This window comes from Hypanus sabinus, chromosome 31, assembly GCF_030144855.1.
Source record: "Hypanus sabinus isolate sHypSab1 chromosome 31, sHypSab1.hap1, whole genome shotgun sequence".
In the NCBI taxonomy this organism is placed as follows: domain Eukaryota; kingdom Metazoa; phylum Chordata; class Chondrichthyes; order Myliobatiformes; family Dasyatidae; genus Hypanus; species Hypanus sabinus.
In genome coordinates this window covers 1,772,545-1,798,227 of record NC_082736.1, presented here as the reverse complement: position 1 = coordinate 1,798,227, position 25,683 = coordinate 1,772,545, and the positions used below count along the sequence as shown (strand labels likewise).

The 25,683-nt window shown below is 51.5% G+C and overlaps 1 protein-coding gene across 3 annotated transcripts in view; it reads left to right on the top strand.

Annotated features, from left to right (window-relative positions):
* Window positions 1-25,683, top strand: part of LOC132383728 (pyruvate carboxylase, mitochondrial-like) — a 950,497-nt gene that overhangs the window by 831,961 nt on the left and 92,853 nt on the right. For all 3 annotated transcript variants that reach the window (XM_059954922.1, XM_059954921.1, XM_059954923.1), the window contains exons 14-15: window positions 1,055-1,211; window positions 5,841-6,081. In XM_059954922.1, the coding sequence (XP_059810905.1) occupies window positions 1,055-1,211; window positions 5,841-6,081 (398 nt within the window). The remainder of the gene's footprint in view (window positions 1-1,054; window positions 1,212-5,840; window positions 6,082-25,683) is intronic.

The window sequence follows — 25,683 nt, the reverse complement described above, 5'->3', positions numbered from 1 at the left end:
CAGCCACGTTGCCCAGGCCCCCCAATCTGTGAGGGCATTTCTTGCGCCATGTTACTGGCTGTAACATTACCAAGATCCTCCTGATGCAGGTAGAAAAAGTGCAGAGAAAGTGTCGAGAATCTGTACTCTCTTTGCCCAGGGAAGCAGTGGAGGCGACCTCGTTCAATATAACGTCCTGTCCAAACAGCTGACAGCGCGGCTGCCCGAGACCCTGGCACAGTACATCCTGTATTTGTCAACGTGGAGCGGAGAGCGAGTTTGTAAATCTGTCGGGAGCAAAGGATGTTGGGAATGGTGAGGGTGGAGCGCCGCGGGAGGGGTGTGGGACAGGGGGCAGAGAAAGAGTGTCGGGGGTGGAGGGGGTGACACAGGTACCCTCTCCCCTCCCCCTGCCCTCTTCCCACTCTCAGTCCACAATAGAGACCCAAATCAGAATCAGGTTTATCATCACTCACATCTGTCATGAAGTTTGTTTTTTTTGTGACAACAGTACAGTGCAATACATAAAATTACGACAGTCCTGTGCAAAAGTCTCAGGCACCCGCGCTATAATTATACACGCGTGCCTAAGTCTGTCACGGTTCTCTACGTCGAAACATACATGTTGGTGGAGAATCTGTGGTGACGGTTACGTGCTGCGACCCAGCAGTCCCTCAGTTGTGTTGGCCGTTACAGAAGTATGTCGTTGGCTTTAACAACCAACATACCCGCGATAAACCAGTGTAACGTTCCCACAGTGCCCGGCAGGACAGCGACAGAACCATTTGTGGCAGATGTTTCGACAGCAGTGGCTGCCCATCGGGTCAACGCTGGCAGCCGTTCTTCAGCTACAGGTCATGGGTTAGGGGTGAAAGGTGAAAAGTTTAAGGGGATCACGAGGGGGATCTCCTTCACTGAGAGGGTGGAACGAGCAGGGGCAATTGCAACATTTGAGCTTGGCGGTAGGGGTCCGGATGACCATGGTTCTGGATAGCAGTAGATGCTGTAGCGTTCCTCGAGGGCGCGGGCGCTTTCACCCTGTGCACTGACCCTGTCTCCGATGCCCCCCCGGTAGGTGCGACCTTCGACGTGGCGATGCGCTTCCTCTACGAGTGCCCCTGGAAGCGGCTGCAGGAGATGCGAGAGCTCATCCCCAACATCCCGTTCCAGATGCTGCTGCGGGGTGCCAACGCCGTCGGCTACACCAACTACCCCGACAACGCCGTCTACAAGTAAGGCCGCGCACGGCGGGGAGGGGTGGGGGGTGGGCCAGCGCGCAGGCTGTTACTGCCCCAGGTACCGAGATGCAGTGAAAAGCTTGTCTTCTGTAACATTCATACACACAGCACTGAGCCGGAACCAGCTCAAACGAACCAAGTGCAATATTATGTGTAAATACGAGATATCCGGCTGGAAACCCAGAGCGGCGGCTGTGAAAGTGAAGAAACAGCCTCAGCAGGTCAGACAGCATCTCCGGTGGGGTGAAACGTTTACCCTCCCCCCTCCCTGACCTGCTGACTTCCCCCTGCAGGCAATAAAGGCCACGGCGACCGAGCAAGGACAGTGAGGTAAACAGAAAGGTGCCAGGTCACAATGGGGTGGATTGGGAGGTCAGGGGTCAAGCACGTTGTCTGATAACAGACTCCCTGACGTATTGTGAGGGTGAGGCAGATACGATATGGTATGAAAGGTCCCCGATGTATCTGTCTCTACTATCATTCTAGACACCCTGTGTAAAAAAGAACTTGCCCCTCACATTTCCTTTCAAATTACCCCCTCTCAGCTTGAATATGTGCCCTCTGGCATGAGACATCTCAACCCTGGGAAAAAGATATTGTCTGTTTACTTTACCTACAATACAGTGCAACAAACTCAGACATATATATAGCCAGGGTGGTCAACATTGCCCTACTTTGGGTCAAAACGAGCATCAGAAGACACAGCCCTGTGCAAAAATCTCAGGCACATATTGGGTGCCTAAGGTTTTAGCACAGTCCTGTATTTGTCAACGTAGAGCGGAGAGCGAGTTTGTAAATCCATCGGGAGCAAAGGATGTTGGGAATGGTGAGGGTGGAGCGCCGCAGGAGGGGTGTGGGACAGGGGTCAGAGAAGGAGTGTCAGGGGCGGGTACAGACACACCCAGCCCTGAGACACCAGGCAAGGTCAATTGATTTCAAACAATCGGTTTATTGATCATTACAGGATGTCCCTCTGGTGCTTCCCGCTCCCTCCCCTCTCCCTTCCCCTTTTCCCAACCATGATTCCCCTCTCCCTGCCCCCTTCCCACTCTCAGTCCACAATCGAGACCCGGATCAGAATCAGGTTTATCATCACTCACACACGTCAGGGAATTTGGTTTTTTTTTACTATACAGTGCAATACACAAAATTACTGCAGTATTGTGCGAAGGGCAGAGTACTGTATGCCCCACCCCAGGGTGGGGGGGGTGTCTTATAAACCTCTATCAGATCTCCCCTCGGCCTTTGGCACTCAGAGAAAACAACGCAAGTTTATCCGGCCTCTCGTGATAGCACAGGCCCTCGAAACCAGGCAGCATCCTGGTGAACCTCTCCTAAGCCCCAACATCCTTCCTGTAGTGGGGCGACCGGAAATGTCCACGATACCCCAGACGTGGCCCAACCCGAGGTTTGTGATTCCTGCTCATCTCAGTTCTAAAGGGCCGTCCTGTTCCCCGGATTCCAGACTGATGAGAACATCGAGATGTGCTTTCTAATTATGTGGTAGCTCCACACTCGCAGTGCTTGTGATCCGATTTAATTTTGCGTTCTTTTAACTTCCTGAAGTCGGCTCCCCCGGTGTGGGTGTTAAACTCAGCGTCAGCTCCTCGGGTCTGGAGACTTTTGGAACTGAGCCGGCAGATTAAGCAAATCCACAGTAGCCACAGCCTCAGCGCCTCACTCGTTCCAGTAAGTGCTCAGGGAAGTGGATAATCTCACAGTTGTCTGTGGTCTTGCCCTGGCATTTATTTCAAATCCTAAATAATCGGATGCGTACTCACCTGTGGCTGAAGCCCTTCACCCCTCTAAGCCAGCAGCAGAGATCACTGGCCGCAGGTCGCTGATTTGAGTAGCTGCCCATTGCGGTTTCTCTCTCATGATCGTACCGCATCGTCCTCTTTCAAAGTTCAAATACATTCGTTAGCAGTTAGTGGAATGCCTCATTCGTTTTAGAACCAAAGCACTCTAGGGTGGGGTGGGGGTGCCCGCGGTATTCGACAGAGCAATGTAAGGAACTGTTAGGGTAACAAAACAAGGCAGGACACAGACAAGCCCTTTCCCACTGCACCGTCATGCACACAGACAGGGCCCCAAACCCAGGACGGGCCAGCTCAGGGCCAGATTCATTTATTTATTCCATCTACAGCACTGTGCAAAAGTCTCAGGCACCCATACATAGCTCGGGCGCCGAGGACTTTTACACAGTACTGTATTTGTCAACGTGGAGCGGAGAGCAAGTTTGTAAATCTGGTGGGAGCAAAGGATATTGGGAATGGTGAGGTGGAGCGCCATGGGAGGGGTGTGGGACAGGGGGCAGAGAAGGAGTGACAGGGGTGGGTACAGACACACCCAGCCCTGAGACACCAGGCAAGGTTATTTGATTCCAAACAATTGGTTTATTGATCATTACAGAATGTCTCTCTGGTGCTTCCCGCTCCCTCCCCTCTCCCTTCCCCTTTTCCCAACCATGATTCCCCTCTCCCTGCCCCCTTCCCACTCTCAGTCCACAATAGAGACCCAGATCAGAATCAGGTTTATCATCACTCACACACGTCAGGGAATTTGTTTTTTTTTTTGTGGCAGCAGTACAGTGTGATACATAAAATTACTGCAGTATTGTGCAAAAATCTTCGGCACCCTAGATATGTGTATGTGTCCAGACTTCCACACAGTATTGCATGTCAACCACTTTCTCTGGTAATTCGTTTGATGTGGTCCGATAGGTTTCAAAGCTACATTCAATGTCAGAGAAGTGTATACAATATACATCCTGAAATGATTTTTCTTTGCAAACATCCACGAAGACAAGGAGTGCCCCAAAGAGTGAATGACAGCTGAATGTTGAAACCCCGAAAGCACCACCCCTCACACTCTGCCCCTCCAACCTGCTCCCTCGTGTTACACTCCCCAGCCTCACGGTCCATTCTCATTGATTCAATCGTATCTCTTTGTTCTGCTGTGAATTGCCCTGTAAATCTCAGGGCAGCATCTGGTGACGCCCGCTCGTCATGGTACGCGCCGTGTCGTATGACGAGACTGATCACGGTCTTTCCATGACCACGACTGCTCTGGGCAGATCCTTCAACAGAACTGGTTTGCCATTGCCTCCTTCTGGGCTGCGTCTTTACAAGACGGGTGACCCCAGCCGTTATCAATACTCGTCAGGGATTGTCTGCCCGGCGTCAGTGGTCACGTAACCAGGACTTGTGATTTGCACCGGCTGCTCGTACGACCGTCCACCACCTGCTCCCACGGGTTCACCTCACCCTGATCGGGGGCTAAGCAGGAGCTACACCTCGCCCGAGGGTGACCTGCAGGCCGGCGGGGGGAAGGAGCCCCTCACACCTCCTCTGGTAGAGACACATCTCCACCTCGCCCGAGGGTGACCTGCAGGCCGGCGGGGGGAAGGAGCCCCTCACACCTCCTCTGGTAGAGACACATCTCCACCTCGCCCGAGGGTGACCTGCAGGCCGGCGGGGGGAAGGAGCCCCTCACACCTCCTCTGGTAGAGACACATCTCCACCTCGCCCGAGGGTGACCTGCAGGCCGGCGGGGGGAAGGAGCCCCTCACACCTCCTTTGGTAGAGACACATCTCCAACACGCCACCCAGACATACACGGACTGTTAGGGTAATTTTCCTTTGAACTTTCACTACAAGGAGAGGTTGAACATGGTTGTCTCTGAGTACCAAAGCTGGCAGGAAGATCAGTGGCATGGACAGGGGGTGAAGAGCTTTCTCCCAGTGCGAAGGAGTCAAATACTGGAGGGTTTAGTACTTACAAAGGAGTTTAGAGACTGCAGGCAAGTGTTATATCCCACAGAGAGTGATGGGTGCCAGGGCAGATAGAATAACAAGCTGTAGAGTCATACAGCCATAGAGAAGTACAGCACAGAAACAGGCCCTTTGGCCCATCTAGTCCGTGCTGAACCCTTTAAACTGCCAACTCCCATCGATGTGCTCTACGACCATGGCCCTCTGCATCCCTCCCACCCAAAGATCTCTGAAATGTTGAAATCGAAGTTTCAGACACCACTCGTGCTAGCGGCTCGTTCCACCCTCCCACCACCCTCCGAGTGAAGAAGTTTCCCCTGGTGTTCCCCATCAACATTTCACCTTTCACCCTTCACCCATGACCTCTCGTTGCCGTCCCACCCAACCTCAGTGGTAAAAGCCTGTTTCCATTTACCCTATCTATACCCCTCAGAATTTTGTATACCTCTATCAAATCTCTCAATCTTCTACGTTCTGACCCAAAGTTTTACCTCCAGTCCCAGCACACACGCGTGTAAATATTCTCGGTACGCTTTCCCGTAGGTATGTGACCAAAACTGCACACAGTGCTCCAAACCAGGCCTCACTTATCCAACTTCGACATCTCCTGTACCCGATGCTCTGACTTATAAAAGCCAAGGTGCCAACAGTTTTCCCTATGACCCGATGTGCCTGTGGTGCCGCTGTCGATGAGTTACGGCCCTGTATTCCCAGGCCCTGGCCCCGTGGACAGGGTTCACTGCCAGATTCTGTAACGTTGGTGTCATGGACGTAGCAGACCGAAAGGGCTTGCTCCTTCGCTGTACCGTTGCCGGGCAGGCCAATAATGCCCACGTTCTCTCTCCGTCAGGTTCTGTGAGGTGGCAAAGGAGAATGGGATGGACATTTTCCGTGTCTTCGACTCCTTGAACTTCCTGCCCAATATGATCCTGGGCATGGAGGCAGCGGGAAGTGCTGGCGGTGTCGTGGAGGCTGCCATCTCCTACACCGGCGACGTCTGCGACCCCAGCAGGACCAAGTACACGCTGGACTACTACCTCAGGCTGGCCGACGAGCTGGTGCAAGCCGGCACACACATCCTCTGCATCAAGGTATGGAGACGCCCTCGCTGTTGGGCCCCCAGCACCGGGGGACGATCCTCCTGTAAACTTTGAGGTGAACAAGCCTGTCAAAGGTTGCAGGGCGAAGGCAGAAGAACGGGTTTCAGAGGGGCAATAAACCTGCCATGATGGAATGGCAAAGCAGACCTGCCAAATTCTGTTGCAAAGTACCGAGCAAAAGTCTCAGGCACATTTATATAGCGAGGGAGCCCGAGACTTTCACACACTCCTGTATTTGTCAACATGGAGCGGAGAGCGAGTTTGTAAATCTGGCGGGAGCAAAGGATATTGGGAATGGTGAGGGTGGAGCGCCGTGGGAGGGGTGTGGGACAGGGGGCAGAGAAGGAGTGTCAGGGGCGGGTACAGACCCACCCAGCCCTGAGACACCAGGCAAAGTCACTTCATTCCAAACAATCGGTTTATTGATCATTACAGAATGTCTCTCTGGTGCTTCCCGCTCCCTCCCCTCTCCCTTCCCCTTTTCCCAACCATGATTCCCCTCTCCCTGCCCCCTTCCCACTCTCAGTCCACAATAGAGACCCAGATCAGAATCAGGTTTATCATCACTCACACACGTCAGGGAATTTGTTTTTTATTTGTGGCAGCAGTACAGTGCGATACGTAAAATCACTACAGTCCTGTGCAATACGTAAAGCTACTGCAGGACTGTGAGCACCCTGGAACTCAGACTGTACGTCTCACCATCTCATGGTCATATGACTGGTTTCTGTGTGGTTTCACACTCCTGTGAGAAGCTTTGCAGAGGTCTACCGGGATTTGTGTCGGGTCGGATGTTGTGACTGCCCTATGCACATCACCGGAAACAGCCGTAGGGTCCTCCCTCTGCGCCACGCTGGGCAAGAGGGAACAGGAGGTTAATGAGACTCGTGTAGTAGGAGGGGGAATTGAGGTGGATGGGCGATGAAAACCTGAGATTAATATAGGAAACACAAGACGCTGCAGACGGAGGATACAGAGATCAGCACAGGCCCTTTGTACCGACCCTTTAACCTACTTTCGGATCAATATAACCCCTCCCTGCCACACACCCCTCCAACTTTCTATCATCCATCTCTAAGAGTCCCATCAATGTCCCTAATGTATCTGTCTCCACACCACCCCTGGCAGGACGTTCCACACACCCACCACTTACCCCCGATCACCTTAAATGTCCCTAATGTATCTGTCTCTACACCACCCCTGGCAGGATGTTCCACACACCCACTTACCCCCGACCACCTTAACTGTCCCTAATGTATCTGTCTCTACACCACCCCTGGCAGGACGTTCCACACACCCCCCACTTACCCCCGATCACCTTAAATGTCCCTAATGTATCTGTCTCTACACCACCCCTGGCAGGACGTCCCACACACCCACCACTTACCCCCGATCACCTTAAATGTCCCTAATTAATCTGTCTCCACACAACCCCTGGCAGGACGTTCCACACACCCCCCACTTACCCCCGATCACCACAGAGAGAGTGCTGTGCAGGTAGACAATAAGGTGCAAGAACGAGACCAGAACGAGGTAGATCGTGAGGTCAAGGGTCTATTGTCTGGTAACAGACTGAGAGTCTCCTGATTTCAAAAACATGCCTCGGACAGTAACCCTTCCCACCCCATACTCCCTCCAATCACTTTAAAACTATGCTCTCTGCCCAAGGAGAACATCTCTGACTGTCCACTTGATCTATTCTTCTCATCCTCCATGGGCAGGGTGACGGGGTGGAAATGCCTCTCTACCAAAGGAGGTGTGAGGGGCTCCTTCCCTCCGCCGGCCTGCAGGTCACCCTCGGGCGAGGTGGAGATGTGTCTCTACCAGAGGAGGTGTGAGGGGCTCCTTCCCCCCGCCGGCCTGCGGGTCACCCTCGGGCGAGGTGGAAATGCCTCTCCACCAAAGGAGGTGTGAGGGGCTCCTTCCCCCCGCCGGCCTGCAGGTCACCCTCGGGCAAGGTGTAGCTCCTGCTCAGCCCCCGATCAGGGTGAGGTGGGAGCAGGTGGTGGACGGTCGTACGAGCAGCCGGTGCAGATCACAAGTCCTGGTTACGTGACCACTGATGCCAGGCATACAATCTCTGATGAGTGTTGATAATGACTGGGGTCACCCGTCTTGTAAAGACACGGCCCAGAAGAAAGCAAAGGCAAAATAGTTCTATAGAAAAATGAATGTACACTTATATCGTCAACTCCCACCATCCTGCATTTCAACAAGAAAACCCGGGCTCGCTCAACCTGTCTACGTAAGTCACCCTCTCCAATTGAGTCAGCATCCCGGAGAATCTCCTCCACGCCCTCTCCAATCCAGACAGCATCCTGGTAAATCTCCTCTGCACCCTCTCTAATCCAGGCAGCATCCTGCTGAATCTCCTCTGCACCCTCTCTAATCCAGACAGCATCCTGGTGAATCTCCTCTGCACCCTCTCCAATCCAGACAGCATCCCGGTGAATCTCCTCTGCACCCTCTCTAATCCAGACAGCATCCCTGTGAATCTCCTCCACGCCCTCTCCAATCCAGACAGCATCCTGGTGAATCTCCTCTGCATCCTCTCCAATCCAGACAGCATCCCGGTGAATCTCCTCTGCACCCTCTCTAATCCAGACAGCATCCTGGTGAATCTTCTCTGCACCCTCTCTAATCCAGGCGGCATCCTGGTGAATCTCCTCTGCACCCTCTCTAATCCAGGCAGCATCCTGGTGAATCTCCTCTGCACCCTCTCTAATCCAGGCAGCATTCTGGTAAATCTGCTCTGCACCCTCTGTAATCCAGACAGCATCCTGGTAAATCTCCTCTGCACCCTCTCCAATCCAGACAGCATCCTGGTAAATCTCCTCTGCACCCTCTCTAATCCAGACAGCATCCTGGTGAATCTCCTCTGCACCCTCTCTAATCCAGACAGCATCCTGGTGAATCTCCTCCGCACTCTCTCCAATCGAGGCAACGTCCTGGTGAATCTCCTCTGCACCCTCTCTAATCCAGACAGCATCCGGCTGAATCTCCTCTGCACCCTCTGTAATCCAGACAGCATCCTGGTAAATCTCCTCTGCACCCTCTCTAATCCAGGGAGCATCCCGGTAAATCTCCTCTGCACCCTCTCTAATCCAGGCAGCATCCTGCTGAATCTCCCCTGCACCCTCTCCAATCCACACAGCATCCTGGTGAATCTCCTCTGCACCCTCTCTAATCCAGACAGCATCCTGGTAAATCTCCTCTGCACCCTCTCTAATCTAGACAGCATCCTGGTTAATATCCTCTGCACCCTCTCTAATCCAGACAGCATCCTGGTAAATCTCCTCTGCACCCTCTCTAATCTAGACAGCATCCTGGTGAATCTCCTCTGCACCCTCTCTAATCCACACAGCATCCTGATGAATCTCCTCTGCACCCTCTCTAATCTAGACAGCATCCTGGTGAATATCCTCTGCACCCTGTCTAATCCAAACAGCCTCCTGGTGAATCTCTTCTCACCCTCTCTAAAGCCATCTTTCCCATAATGAGGTGACCGGAAATGAATGCAGTAATTCAAGTGTAGTTTAGCCTGGGATTTATAGATCTGTAACGTTGCCTCACAAACGAACGTATTTTGGGGCTCCCCAAATATGCAGGCTTAGCAACACCTGCTGGGGGTGTGTGTGAGAAACTGTGGTTCGAGCCGAAGCGACTGTCAAAGTTTCAGGCTGAAATCCTGCTTCGGCATCGGTGTGCTGTGGGTCAGCAGAGAGCCAATGGGCTGAAGGGCCCTTTCCTGTGACGTATCTCTCTGTGAGGCCCTGTTGCGCTGGCGTCGGCCCGTCGCAGTGGGGAGAAATTCCGCAGATGTGAGGGGTTGTCTGTGCAAGTGTTTCCAGCCGTGTTCTGCTTCATTCTCACCGCGCTCCGCCTAACATCTTCAGATATCTCCATGGCGGGGAACAAAGAGCTGATTGATAGTGCTATTGCATTATTTAAACTCTGTTTTCTCAAAGAGACACCTACATCAATATGGCAATTAAGATGGTTACCATGAAAAATTCATCACTTCTTTGTGTGTGCAGGCAGCCCGACGGAGAGCAGCAATACATTAAAACAAGCCGGGCACAGGCTCTGCAATTCCGTGCGTGCAGGGAACAGCTTTTCCTGCATTTTCCAGTTTATCGATCCGACTGAGATTCCCAATCAGACTCACCCATCGGCCCTGGTCACTTTCCAAATGCCTTTTCGAAACTTCCCCGCCTCAACCACCTTGCCCAGCAGCTCTCTCCCCCAACCCACCTCCATCTGCGTGCAGAAATCGCCCCTCAGCTCCCTTCCGAATCTTCCCCTTGTCCCCCCGAGTGTCTGCCCTCTGGTTCTCGTGCCCCTCGTGATTTTATAGCCCTCAATAAGACATAGGGGCAGGATGAGGCCATTCGTCCAATCGAGTCCACTCTGCCATTCCATCATGGCTGACTTATCATCCCTCTCAACCCCATTCTCGTGCCCTCTCCCCGTAACATTTGACACCCTAACTAATCAAGAATTGTTAACGCCTGCTCTAGGTATACCCAATGACTTGGCCTCAATGGGAATGCGTTGCACAGATTCACCGCCCTCGGGTGAACGAAATTCAGACTTCCAGCTTAAACATTGCTCACAATACTCCATAAGTGATCTGATCAGTCCTTGTGAAACTCAACAGCTTCCCCCGCCAGCACTTTCCACCTACACACCGCCCTCTTCTCATGAATCTATACCCCTCTGTACGACGCCACGCCCAGTCTACTACTACGCAGCTGTGGAATTACGGTTACCGGTTATTCGGCTCAACGAGTCTCTGCTAGCCCAAAATCAGAATTCAACTGCCAGTCTCACTCAGAAACAGAAATCGAGAGAAAAGCTCAGCGGGTCAGGAAATATCTACGGGAAGAGAAAAGCCGACGGTGCTTCAGGTCAAGAGTCCTTTGCAAGGCATTGTGAGTATGTGAGCATTCTCAGCAGTTTTGGACCCATTATCTAAGAAAGCTGTCCTGGCATTGGAGAGGATTCAGAGGAGGTTCTGAGAATGATTCCAGCTATGAAGGGGCTAACGTATCAGAAGTAGTTGATGGCTGTGCGACTGTTGTTGAAATTTAGAAGAATGACTGGGATTTCATTGAAACCTGTCACATATTGAAAGGCCTTGACAGAGTGGATGTGGAGAGGATGTTTCCTATAGTGGGGGATTCTAGGACCAGAGGACACAGACAGAGTGGATGTGGAGAGGATGCTTCCTATAGTGGGGGATTCTAGGACCAGAGGACACAGACAGAGTGGATGTGGAGAGGATGTTTCCTATAGTGGGGGAGTCCAGGACCAGAGGAGACAGATAGAGTGGATGTGGAGAGGATTTCCTATAGTGGGGGAGTCTAGGACCAGAGGACACAGATAGAGTGGATGTGGAGAGGATGTTTCCTATAGTGGGGGAGTCTGGGACCAGGGGACACAGATAGATTGGATGTGGAGAGGATGTTTCCTATAGTGGGGGAGTCTCGGACCAGAGGACACAGATAGAGTGGATGTGGAGAGGATGTTTCCTATAGTGGGGGAGTCTCGGACCAGAGGACACAGATAGAGTGGATGAGAAGAGGATGTTTCTTATAGTGGCGGAGTCTAGGACCAGAGGACACAGATAGAGCGGATGTGGAGAGGATGTTTCCTATAGTGGGGGAGTCTAGGACCAGAGGACACAGATAGAGCGGATGTGGAGAGGATGTTTCCTATAGTGGGGGAGTCTAAGACCAGAGGACACAGATAGAGTGGATGTGGAGAGGATGTTTCCTATAGTGGCGGAGTCTAGGACCAGAGGACACAGAAAGAGTGGATGTGGAGAGGATGTTTCCTGTAGTGGGGGAGTCTAGGACAAGAGGACACAGATAGAGTGGATGTGGAGAGGATGTTTCCTATACTGGGGGAGACTGAGACCAAAGGACACAGATAGAGTGGATGTGGAGAGGATGTTTCCTGTAGTGGGGGAGTCTAGGACTAGAGGACACAGATTGAGTGGATGTGGAGAGGATGTTTCCTATAGTGGGGGAGTCTAGGACCAGAGGACACAGACAGAGTGGATGTGGAGAGGATGTTTCCTATAGTGGGAGAGTCTAGGACCAGAGGACACAGACAGAGTGGATGTGGAGAGGATGTTTCCTATAGTGGGGGAGTCTAGGACTAGAGGACACAGACAGAGTGGATGTGGAGAGGATGTTTCCTATAGTGGGGGAGTCTAGGACCAGAGGACGCAGATAGAGTGGATGTGGAGAGGACGTTTCCTATACTGGGGGAGACTGAGACCAAAGGACACAGATAGAGTGGATGTGGAGAGGATGCTTCCTGTAGTGGGGGAGTCTAGGACCAGAGGACGCAGATAGAGTGGATGTGGAGAGGATGTTTCCTATACTGGGGGAGACTGAGACCAAAGGACACAGATAGAGTGGATCTGGAGAGGATGTTTCCTGTAGTGGGGGTGTCTAGGACTAGAGGACACAGATTGAGTGGATGTGGAGAGGATGTTTCCTATAGTGGGGGAGTCTAGGACCAGAGGACACAGACAGAGTGGATGTGGAGAGGATGTTTCCTATAGTGGGAGAGTCTAGGACCAGAGGACACAGACAGAGTGGATGTGGAGAGGATGTTTCCTATAGTGGGGGAGTCTAGGACTAGAGGACACAGACAGAGTGGATGTGGAGAGGATGTTTCCTATAGTGGGGGAGTCTAGGACCAGAGGACGCAGATAGAGTGGATGTGGAGAGGACGTTTCCTATAGTGGGGGAGTCTGGGACCAGAGGACACAGATAGAGTGGATGTGGAGAGGATGTTTCCTATAGTGGGGGAGTCTAGGACCAGAGGACACAGATAGAGTGGACGTGGAGAGGATGTTACCTATAGTGGGGGAGTCTAGGACCAGAGGACACAGATAGAGTGGATGTGGAGAGGATTTCCTATAGTGGGGGAGTCTAGGACCAGAGGACACAGATAGAGTGGATGTGGAGAGGATGTTTCCTATAGTGGGGGAGTCTGGGACCAGGGGACACAGATAGATTGGATGTGGAGAGGATGTTTCCTATAGTGGGGGAGTCTCGGACCAGAGGACACAGATAGAGTGGATGTGGAGAGGATGTTTCCTATAGTGGGGGAGTCTCGTACCAGAGGACACAGATAGAGTGCATGAGAAGAGGATGTTTCTTATAGTGACGGTGTCTAGGACCAGAGGACACAGATAGAGTGGATGTGGAGAGGATGTTTCCTATAGTGGGAGAGACTGAGACCAAAGGACACAGATAGAGTGCATGTGGAGAGCATGTTTCCTGTAGTGGGGGAGTCTAGGACTAGAGGACACAGATTGAGTGGATGTGGAGAGGATGTTTCCTATAGTGAGGGAGTCTAGGAATAGAGGACACAGATAGAGTGGATCTGGAGAGGATGCTTCCTATAGTGGGTGAGTCTAAGACCAGAGGACACTGATAGAGTGGATGTGGAGAGGATGTTTCCTATAGTGGGGGAGTCTAGGACCAGCGGACACAGATAGAGTGGATGTGGAGAGGATATTTCCTATAGTGGGGGAGTCTAGGACCAGAGGACACGGATAGAGTGGATGTGGAGAGGATGTTTCCTATAGTGGGGGAGTCTAGGACCAGAGGACACGGATAAAGTGGATGTGGAGAGGATGTTTCCTATTGTGGGGAAGGCTAGGACCAGAGGACACAGATAAAGTGGATGTGGAGAGGATGTTTCCTATAGTGGGGGAGTCTGGGACCAGAGGAGACAGATAGAGTGGATGTGGAGAGGATGTTTCCTGTAGTGGGGGAGTCTAGGACCAGAGGACACAGATAGAGTGGATGTGGAGAGGATGCTTCCTATAGTGGGGGAGTCTAGGACCAGAGGGCAAAGATAGAGTGGATGTGGAAAGGATGTTTCCTATAGTGGGGGAGTCTAGGACCACGGGACACAGATAGAGTGGATGTGAAGAGGATGTTTTCTATAGTGGGGGAGTCTAGGACCAGAGGACACAGATAGAGTGGACGTGGAGAGGATGTTTCCTATAGTGGGGGAGTCTAGGACCAGAGGACACAGATTAAGTGGATGTGGAGAGGAAGTTTCTTATAGTGGGGGAGTCTAGGACCGGAGGACACAGGTAGAGTGGATGTGGAGCGGATGTTTCCTATAGTGGGGGAGTCTGGGTCCAGAGGACACAGATAGAGTGGATGTGGAGAGGATGTTTCCTATAGTGGGGGAGTCTAGGACCAGAGGACACAGACAGAGTGGATGTGGAGAGGATGTTTCCAATAGTGGGGGAGTCTAGGACCAGAGGACACAGATAGAGTGGATGTGGAGAGGATGTTTCCTATTGTGGGGAAGTCTAGGACCAGAGGACACAGATAGAGTGGAGAGGATGTTTCCTATATTGGGGGAGTATAGGACCAGAGGACGCAGATAGAGTGGATGTGGAGAGGATGTTTCCTATAGTGGGGAAGGCTAGGACCAGAGGACACAGATAAAGTGGATGTGGAGAGGATGTTTCCTATAGTGGGGCAGTCTAGGACCAGAGGACACAGATAGAGTGGATGTGGAGAGGAAGTTTCTTATAGTGGGGGAGTCTAGGACCAGAGGACACAGATAGAGTGGATGTGGAGAGGATGTTTCCTGTAGTGGGGGAGTCTAGGACCAGAGGACACAATAGAGTGGATGTGGAGAGGATGTTTCCTATACTGGGGGAGACTGACCAAAGGACACAGATAGAGTGGATGTGGAGAGGATGCTTCCTATAGTGGGGGAGTCTATGACCAGAGGACACAGATAGAGTGGACGTGGAGAGGATGTTTCCTATAGTGGGGGAGTCTAGGACCGGAGGACACAGGTAGAGTGGATGTGGAGCGGATGTTTCCTATAGTGGGGGAGTCTGGGTCCAGAGGACACAGATAGAGTGGATGTGGAGAGGATGTTTCCTATAGTGGGGGAGTCTAGGACCAGAGGACACAGACAGAGTGGATGTGGAGAGGATGTTTCCAATAGTGGGGGAGTCTAGGACCAGAGGACACAGATAGAGTGGATGTGGAGAGGATGTTTCCTATTGTGGGGAAGGCTAGGACCAGAGGACACAGATAGAGTGGAGAGGATGTTTCCTATATTGGGGGAGTCTAGGACCAGAGGACGCAGATAGAGTGGATGTGGAGAGGACGTTTCCTATAGTAGGGGAGTCTGGGACCAGAGGACACAGATACAGTGGATGTGGAGAGGATGTTTCCTATAGTGGGGGAGTCTAGGACCAGAGGAGACAGATAGAGTGGATGTGGAGAGGCTGTTTCCTATAGTGTGGCAGTCTAGGACCAGAGGACACAGATAGAGTGGATGTGGAGAGGAAGTTTCTTATAGTGGGGGAGTCCAGGACCAGAGGACACAGATAGAGTGGATGTGGAGAGGATGTTTCCTATAGTGGGGGAGTCTTGGACCAGAGGACACAGATAGAGTGGATGTGGAGAGGATGTTTCCTGTAGTGGGGGAGTCTAGGACTAGAGGACACAGATTGAGTGGATGTGGAGAGGATGTTTCCTATAGTGGGGGAGTCTTGGACTAGAGGACACAGACAGAGTGGATGTGGAGAGGATGTTTCCTATAGTGGGGGAGTCTAGGACCAGAGGACGCAGATAGAGTGGATGTGGAGAGGACGTTTCCTATAGTGGGGGAGTCTGGGACCAGAGGACACAGATAGAGTGGATGTGGAGAGGATGTTTCCTATAGTGGGGGAGTCTAGGACCAGAGGACACAGATAGAGTGGACGTGGAGAGGATGTTTCCTATAGTGGGGGAGACTGAGACCAAAGGACACAGATAGAGTGGATGTGGAGAGGATGTTTCCTGTAGTGGGGAAGTCTAGGACTAGAGGACACAGATTGAGTGGATGTGGAGATGATGTTTCCTATAGTGGGGGAGTCTAGGACTAGAGGACACAGATAGAGTGGATGTGGAGAGGATGCTTCCTATAGTGGGTGAGTCTAGGACCAGAGGACACAGATAGAGTGGATATGGAGAGGATGTTTCCTATAGTGGGGGAGTCTAAGACCAGAAGACACAGATAGAGTGGATGTGGAGAGGATGTTTTCTATAGTGGCGGAGTCTAGGACCAGAGGACACAGATAGAGTGGATGTGGAGAGGATGTTTCCTGTAGTGGGGGAGTCTAGGACAAGAGGACACAGATAGAGTGGATGTGGAGAGGATGTTTCCTATACTGGGGGAGACTGAGACCAAAGGACACAGATAGAGTGGATGTGGAGAGGATGTTTCCTGTAGTGGGGGAGTCTAGGACAAGAGGACACAGATAGAGTGGATGTGGAGAGGATGTTTCCTATACTGGGGGAGACTGAGACCAAAGGACACAGATAGAGTGGATGTGGAGAGGATGTTTCCTGTAGTGGGGGAGTCTAGGACCAGAGGACACAGATAGAGTGGATATGGAGAGGATGTTTCCTATAGTGGGGGAGTCTAAGACCAGAAGACACAGATAGAGTGGATGTGGAGAGGATGTTTTCTATAGTGGCGGAGTCTAGGACCAGAGGACACAGATAGAGTGGATGTGGAGAGGATGTTTCCTGTAGTGGGGGAGTCTAGGACAAGAGGACACAGATAGAGTGGATGTGGAGAGGATGTTTCCTATACTGGGGGAGACTGAGACCAAAGGACACAGATAGAGTGGATGTGGAGAGGATGTTTCCTGTAGTGGGGGAGTCTAGGACTAGAGGACACAGATTGGTGGATGTGGAGAGGATGTTTCCTATAGTGGGGGAGTCTAGCACCAGAGGACACAGATAGAGTGGATGTGGAGAGGATGTTTCCTGTAGTGGGGGAGTCTAGGACTAGAGGACACAGATTGAGTGGATGTGGAGAGGATGTTTCCTATAGTGGGGGAGACTAGGACTAGAGGACACAGACAGAGTGGATGGGGAGAGGATGTTTTCTATAGTGGGGGAGTCTAGGACCAGAGGACGCAGATAGAGTGGATGTGGAGAGGACTTATCCTATAGTGGGGGAGTCTGGGACCAGAGGACACAGATAGAGTGGATGTGGAGAGTATGTTTCCTGTAGTGGGGGAGTCTAGGACAAGAGGACACAGATAGAGTGGATGTGGAGAGGATGTTTCCTATACTGGGGGAGACTGAGACCAAAGGACACAGATAGAGTGGATGTGGAGAGGATGTTTCCTGTAGTGGGTGAGTCTAGGACCAGAGGACACAGATAGAGTGGATATGGAGAGGATGTTTCCTATAGTGGGGGAGTCTAAGACCAGAAGACACAGATAGAGTGGATGTGGAGAGGACTTATCCTATAGTGGGGGAGTCTGGGACCAGAGGACACAGATAGAGTGGATGTGGAGAGTATGTTTCCTGTAGTGGGGGAGTCTAGGACAAGAGGACACAGATAGAGTGGATGTGGAGAGGATGTTTCCTATACTGGGGGAGACTGAGACCAAAGGACACAGATAGAGTGGATGTGGAGAGGATGTTTCCTGTAGTGGGTGAGTCTAGGACCAGAGGACACAGATAGAGTGGATATGGAGAGGATGTTTCCTATAGTGGGGGAGTCTAAGACCAGAAGACACAGATAGAGTGGATGTGGAGAGGATGTTTTCTATAGTGGCGGAGTCTAGGACCAGAGGACACAGATAGAGTGGATGTGGACAGGATGTTTCCTGTAGTGGGGGAGTCTAGGACAAGAGGACACAGATAGAGTGGATGTGGAGAGGATGTTTCCTATACTGGGGGAGACTGAGACCAAAGGACACAGATAGAGTGGATGTGGAGAGGATGTTTCCTGTAGTGGGGGAGTCTAGGACTAGAGGACACAGATTGGTGGATGTGGAGAGGATGTTTCCTATAGTGGGGGAGTCTAGCACCAGAGGACACAGATAGAGTGGATGTGGAGAGGATGTTTCCTGTAGTGGGGGAGTCTAGGACTAGAGGACACAGATTGAGTGGATGTGGAGAGGATGTTTCCTATAGTTGGGGAGACTAGGACTAGAGGACACAGACAGAGTGGATGGGGAGAGGATGTTTTCTATAGTGGGGGAGTCTAGGACCAGAGGACGCAGATAGAGTGGATGTGGAGAGGACTTATCCTATAGTGGGGGAGTCTGGGACCAGAGGACACAGATAGAGTGGATGTGGAGAGTATGTTTCCTATAGTGGGGGAGTCTAGGACCAGAGGAAACAGATAGAGTGGACGTGGAGAGGATGTTACCTATAGTTGGGGAGTCTAGGACCAGAGGACACAGATAGAGTGGATGTGGAGAGGAAGTTTCTTATAGTGGCGGAGTCTAGGACCAGAGGACACAGATAGAGTGGATGTGGAGACGATATTTCCTATAATGGGGGAGTCTAGGACCAGAGGACACAGATAGAGTGGATGTGGAGAGGATGCTTCCTATAGTGGGGGAGTCTATGACCAGAGGACACAGATAGAGTGGACGTGGAGAGGATGTTTCCTATAGTGGGGGAGTCTAGGACCAGAGGACACAGATAAAGTGGATGTGGAGAGGAAGTTTCTTATAGTGGGGGAGTCTAGGACCGGAGGACACAGGTAGAGTGGATGTGGAGCGGATGTTTCCTATAGTGGGGGAGTCTGGGTCCAGAGGACACAGATAGAGTGGATGTGGAGAGGATGTTTCCTATAGTGGGGGAGTCTAGGACCAGAGGACACAGACAGAGTGGATGTGGAGAGGATGTTTCCAATAGTGGGGGAGTCTAGGACCAGAGGACACAGATAGAGTGGAGAGGATGTTTCCTATATTGGGGGAGTCTAGGACCAGAGGACACAGATAGAGTGGATGTGGAGAGGACGTTTCCTATAGTGGGGGAGTCTAGGACCAGAGGACACAGATAGAGTGGATGTGGAAAGGATGTTTCCTATAGTGGGGGAGTCTAGGACCAGAGGAGACAGATAGAGTGGATGTGGAGAGGCTGTTTCCTATAGTGTGGCAGTCTAGGACCAGAGGACACAGATAGAGTGGATGTGGAGAGGAAGTTTCTTATAGTGGGGGAGTCTAGGACCAGAGGACACAGATAGAGTGGATGTGGAGAGGATGTTTCCTATAGTGGGGGAGTCTTGGACCAGAGGACACAGATAGAGTGGATGTGGAGAGGATGTTTCCTGTAGTGTGGGAGTCTAGGACTAGAGGACACAGATTGAGTGGATGTGGAGAGGATGTTTCCTATAGTGGGGGAGTCTAGGACCAGAGGACGCAGATAGAGTGGATGTGGAGAGGACGTTTCCTATAGTGGGGGAGTCTGGGACCAGAGGACACAGATAGAGTGGATGTGGAGAGGACGTTTCCTATAGTGGGGGAGTCTGGGACCAGAGGACACAGATAGAGTGGATGTGGAGAGGATGTTTCCTATAGTGGGGGAGTCTAGGACCAGAGGACACAGATAGAGTGGACGTGGAGAGGATGTTTCCTATAGTGGGGGAGACTGAGACCAAAGGACACAGATAGAGTGGATGTGGAGATGATGTTTCCTATAGTGGGGGAGTCTAGGACTAGAGGACACAGATAGAGTGGATGTGGAGAGGATGCTTCCTATAGTGGGTGAGTCTAGGACCAGAGGACACAGATAGAGTGGTATGGAGAGGATGTTTCCTATAGTGGGGGAGTCTAAGACCAGAAGACACAGATAGAGTGGATGTGGAGAGGATGTTTCCTATAGTGGCGGAGTCTAGGACCAGAGGACACAGATAGAGTGGATGTGGAGAGGATGTTTCCTGTAGTGGGGGAGTCTAGGACAAGAGGACACAGATAGAGTGGATGTGGAGAGGATGTTTCCTATACTGGGGGAGACTGAGACCAAAGGACACAGATAGAGTGGATGTGGAGAGGATGTTTCCTGTAGTGGGGTAGTCTAGGACTAGAGGACACAGATTGAGTGGATGTGGAGAGGATGTTTCCTATAGTGGGGGAGTCTAGGAATAGAGGACACAGATAGAGTGGATGTGGAGAGGATGTTTCCTATATTGGGGGAGTCTAGGACCAGAGGACACAGATACAGTGGATATGGAGAGGATGTTTCCTATAGTGGGGGATTCTAGGACCAGAGGACACAGATAGAGTGGATGTGGAGAGGATGTTTCCTGTAGTGGGGGAGTCTAGGACTAGAGGACACAGATTGAGTGGATGTGGAGAGGATGTTTCCTATAGTGGGGGAGTCTAGGACTAGAGGACACAGACAGAGTGGATGTGGAGAGGATGTTTCCTATAGTGGGGGAGTCTAGGACCAGAGGACGCAGATAGAGTGGATGTGGAGAGGACGTTTCCTATAGTGGGGGAGTCTGGGACCAGAGGACACAGATAGAGTGGATGTGGAGAGGATGTTTCCTATAGTGGGGGAGTCTAGGACCAGAGGAAACAGATAGAGTGGACGTGGAGAGGATGTTACCTATAGTGGGGGAGTCTAGGACCAGAGGACACAGATAAAGTGGATGTGGAGAGGAAGTTTCTTATAGTGGGGGAGTCTAGGACCGGAGGACACAGGTAGAGTGGATGTGGAGCGGATGTTTCCTATAGTGGGGGAGTCTGGGTCCAGAGGACACAGATAGAGTGGATGTGGAGAGGATGTTTCCTATAGTGGGGGAGTCTAGGACCAGAGGACACAGACAGAGTGGATGTGGAGAGGATGTTTCCAATAGTGGGGGAGTCTAGGACCAGAGGACACAGATAGAGTGGATGTGGAGAGGATGTTTCCTATTGTGGGGAAGGCTAGGACCAGAGGACACAGATAGAGTGGAGAGGATGTTTCCTATATTGGGGGAGTCTAGGACCAGAGGACACAGATAGAGTGGATGTGGAGAGGACGTTTCGTATAGTAGGGGAGTCTGGGACCAGAGGACACAGATAGAGTGGATGTGGAGAGGATGTTTCCTATAGTGGGGGAGTCTAGGACCAGAGAACACAGATAGAGTGGATGTGGAGAGGATGTTTCCTATAGTGGGGGAGTCTAGGACCAGAGGAGACAGATAGAGTGGATGTGGAGAGGCTGTTTCCTATAGTGTGGCAGTCTAGGACCAGAGGACACAGATAGAGTGGATGTGGAGAGGAAGTTTCTTATAGTGGGGGAGTCTAGGACCAGAGGACACAGATAGAGTGAATGTGGAGAGGATGTTTCCTATAGTGGGGGAGTCTTGGACCAGAGGACACAGATAGAGTGGATGTGGAGAGGATGTTTCCTGTAGTGGGGGAGTCTAGGACTAGAGGACACAGATAGAGTGGATGTGGAGAGGATGTTTCCTATAGTGGGGGAGTCTAGGACCAGAGGACGCAGATAGAGTGGATGTGGAGAGGTCGTTTCCTATAGTGGGGGAGTCTGGGACCAGAGGACACAGATAGAGTGGATGTGGAGAGGATGTTTCCTATTGTGGGGGAGTCTAGGACCAGAGGACACAGATAGAGTGGACGTGGAGAGGATGTTTCCTATAGTGGGGGAGACTGAGACCAAAGGACACAGATAGAGTGGTTGTGGAGAGGATGTTTCCTGTAGTGGGGAAGTCTAACACTAGAGGACACTGATTGAGTGGATGTGGAGATGATGTTTCCTATAGTGGGGGAGTCTAGGACCAGAGGACACAGATAGAGTGGATGTGGAGAGGATGTTTCCTATAGTGGGGGAGTCTATGACCAGAAGACACAGATAGAGTGGATGTGGAGAGGATGTTTCCTATAGTGGCGGAGTCTAGGACCAGAGGACACAGATAGAGTGGATGTGGAGAGGATGTTTCCTCTAGTGGGGGAGTCTAGGACAAGAGGACACAGATAGAGTGGATGTGGAGAGGATGTTTCCTATACTGGGGGAGACTGAGACCAAAGGACACAGATAGAGTGGATGTGGAGAGGATGTTTCCTGTAGTGGGGGAGTCTAGGACTAGAGGACACAGATTGAGTGGATGTGGAGAGGATGCTTCCTATAGTGGGTGAGTCTAGGACCAGAGGACACAGATAGAGTGGATATGGAGAGGATGTTTCCTATAGTGGGGGAGTCTAAGACCAGAAGACACAGATAGAGTGGATGTGGAGAGGATGTTTTCTATAGTGGCGGAGTCTAGGACCAGAGGACACAGATAGAGTGGATGTGGAGAGGATGTTTCCTGTAGTGGGGGAGTCTAGGACAAGAGGACACAGATAGAGTGGATGTGGAGAGGATGTTTCCTATACTGGGGGAGACTGAGACCAAAGGACACAGATAGAGTGGATGTGGAGAGGATGTTTCCTGTAGTGGGGGAGTCTAGGACTAGAGGACACAGATTGGTGGATGTGGAGAGGATGTTTCCTATAGTGGGGGAGTCTAGCACCAGAGGACACAGATAGAGTGGATGTGGAGAGGATGTTTCCTGTAGTGGGGGAGTCTAGGACTAGAGGACACAGATTGAGTGGATGTGGAGAGGATGTTTCCTATAGTGGGGGAGACTAGGACTAGAGGACACAGACAGAGTGGATGGGGAGAGGATGTTTTCTATAGTGGGGGAGTCTAGGACCAGAGGACGCAGATAGAGTGGATGTGGAGAGGACTTATCCTATAGTGGGGGAGTCTGGGACCAGAGGACACAGATAGAGTGGATGTGGAGAGTATGTTTCCTATAGTGGGGGAGTCTAGGACCAGAGGAAACAGATAGAGTGGACGTGGAGAGGATGTTACCTATAGTTGGGGAGTCTAGGACCAGAGGACACAGATAGAGTGGATGTGGAGAGGAAGTTTCTTATAGTGGCGGAGTCTAGGACCAGAGGACACAGATAGAGTGGATGTGGAGACGATATTTCCTATAATGGGGGAGTCTAGGACCAGAGGACACAGATAGAGTGGATGTGGAGAGGATGCTTCCTATAGTGGGGGAGTCTATGACCAGAGGACACAGATAGAGTGGACGTGGAGAGGATGTTTCCTATAGTGGGGGAGTCTAGGACCAGAGGACACAGATAAAGTGGATGTGGAGAGGAAGTTTCTTATAGTGGGGGAGTCTAGGACCGGAGGACACAGGTAGAGTGGATGTGGAGCGGATGTTTCCTATAGTGGGGGAGTCTGGGTCCAGAGGACACAGATAGAGTGGATGTGGAGAGGATGTTTCCTATAGTGGGGGAGTCTAGGACCAGAGGACACAGACAGAGTGGATGTGGAGAGGATGTTTCCAATAGTGGGGGAGTCTAGGACCAGAGGACACAGATAGAGTGGATGTGGAGAGGATGTTTCCTATTGTGGGGAAGGCTAGGACCAGAGGACACAGATAGAGTGGAGAGGATGTTTCCTATATTGGGGGAGTCTAGGACCAGAGGACACAGATAGAGTGGATGTGGAGAGGACGTTTCCTATAGTGGGGGAGTCTAGGACCAGAGGACACAGATAGAGTGGATGTGGAGAGGATGTTTCCTATAGTGGGGGAGTCTAGGACCAGAGGAGACAGATAGAGTGGATGTGGAGAGGCTGTTTCCTATAGTGTGGCAGTCTAGGACCAGAGGACACAGATAGAGTGGATGTGGAGAGGAAGTTTCTTATAGTGGGGGAGTCTAGGACCAGAGGACACAGATAGAGTGGATGTGGAGAGGATGTTTCCTATAGTGGGGGAGTCTTGGACCAGAGGACACAGATAGAGTGGATGTGGAGAGGATGTTTCCTGTAGTGTGGGAGTCTAGGACTAGAGGACACAGATTGAGTGGATGTGGAGAGGATGTTTCCTATAGTGGGGGAGTCTAGGACCAGAGGACGCAGATAGAGTGGATGTGGAGAGGACGTTTCCTATAGTGGGGGAGGCTGGGACCAGAGGACACAGATAGAGTGGATGTGGAGAGGATGTTTCCAATAGTGGGGGAGTCTAGGACCAGAGGACACAGATAGAGTGGATGTGGAGAGGATGTTTCCTATTGTGGGGAAGGCTAGGACCAGAGGACACAGATAGAGTGGAGAGGATGTTTCCCATATTGGGGGAGTCTAGGACCAGAGGACACAGATAGAGTGGATGTGGAGAGGACGTTTCCTATAGTGGGGGAGTCTAGGACCAGAGGACACAGATAGAGTGGATGTGGAGAGGATGTTTCCTATAGTGGGGGAGTCTAGGACCAGAGGAGACAGATAGAGTGGATGTGGAGAGGCTGTTTCCTATAGTGTGGCAGTCTAGGACCAGAGGACACAGATAGAGTGGATGTGGAGAGGAAGTTTCTTATAGTGGGGGAGTCTAGGACCAGAGGACACAGATAGAGTGGATGTGGAGAGGATGTTTCCTATAGTGGGGGAGTCTTGGACCAGAGGACACAGATAGAGTGGATGTGGAGAGGATGTTTCCTGTAGTGTGGGAGTCTAGGACTAGAGGACACAGATTGAGTGGATGTGGAGAGGATGTTTCCTATAGTGGGGGAGTCTAGGACCAGAGGACGCAGATAGAGTGGATGTGGAGAGGACGTTTCCTATAGTGGGGGAGTCTGGGACCAGAGGACACAGATAGAGTGGATGTGGAGAGGACGTTTCCTATAGTGGGGGAGTCTGGGACCAGAGGACACAGATAGAGTGGATGTGGAGAGGATGTTTCCTATAGTGGGGGAGTCTAGGACCAGAGGACACAGATAGAGTGGACGTGGAGAGGATGTTTCCTATAGTGGGGGAGACTGAGACCAAAGGACACAGATAGAGTGGATGTGGAGATGATGTTTCCTATAGTGGGGGAGTCTAGGACTAGAGGACACAGATAGAGTGGATGTGGAGAGGATGCTTCCTATAGTGGGTGAGTCTAGGACCAGAGGACACAGATAGAGTGGTATGGAGAGGATGTTTCCTATAGTCGGGGAGTCTAAGACCAGAAGACACAGATAGAGTGGATGTGGAGAGGATGTTTCCTATAGTGGCGGAGTCTAGGACCAGAGGACACAGATAGAGTGGATGTGGAGAGGATGTTTCCTGTAGTGGGGGAGTCTAGGACAAGAGGACACAGATAGAGTGGATGTGGAGAGGATGTTTCCTATACTGGGGGAGACTGAGACCAAAGGACACAGATAGAGTGGATGTGGAGAGGATGTTTCCTGTAGTGGGGTAGTCTAGGACTAGAGGACACAGATTGAATGGATGTGGAGAGGATGTTTCCTATAGTGGAGGAGTCCAGGAATAGAGGACACAGATAGAGTGGATGTGGAGAGGATGTTTCCTATATTGGGGGAGTCTAGGACCAGAGGACACAGATACAGTGGATATGGAGAGGATGTTTCCTATAGTGGGGGAGTCTAGGACCAGAGGACACAGATAGAGTGGATGTGGAGAGGATGTTTCCTGTAGTGGGGGAGTCTAGGACTAGAGGACACAGATTGAGTGGATGTGGAGAGGATGTTTCCTATAGTGGGGGAGTCTAGGACTAGAGGACACAGACAGAGTGGATGTGGAGAGGATGTTTCCTATAGTGGGGGTGTCTAGGACCAGAGGACGCAGATAGAGTGGATGTGGAGAGGACGTTTCCTATAGTGGGGGAGTCTGGGACCAGAGGACACAGATAGAGTGGATGTGGAGAGGATGTTTCCTATAGTGGGGGAGTCTAGGACCAGAGGAAACAGATAGAGTGGACGTGGAGAGGATGTTACCTATAGTGGGGGAG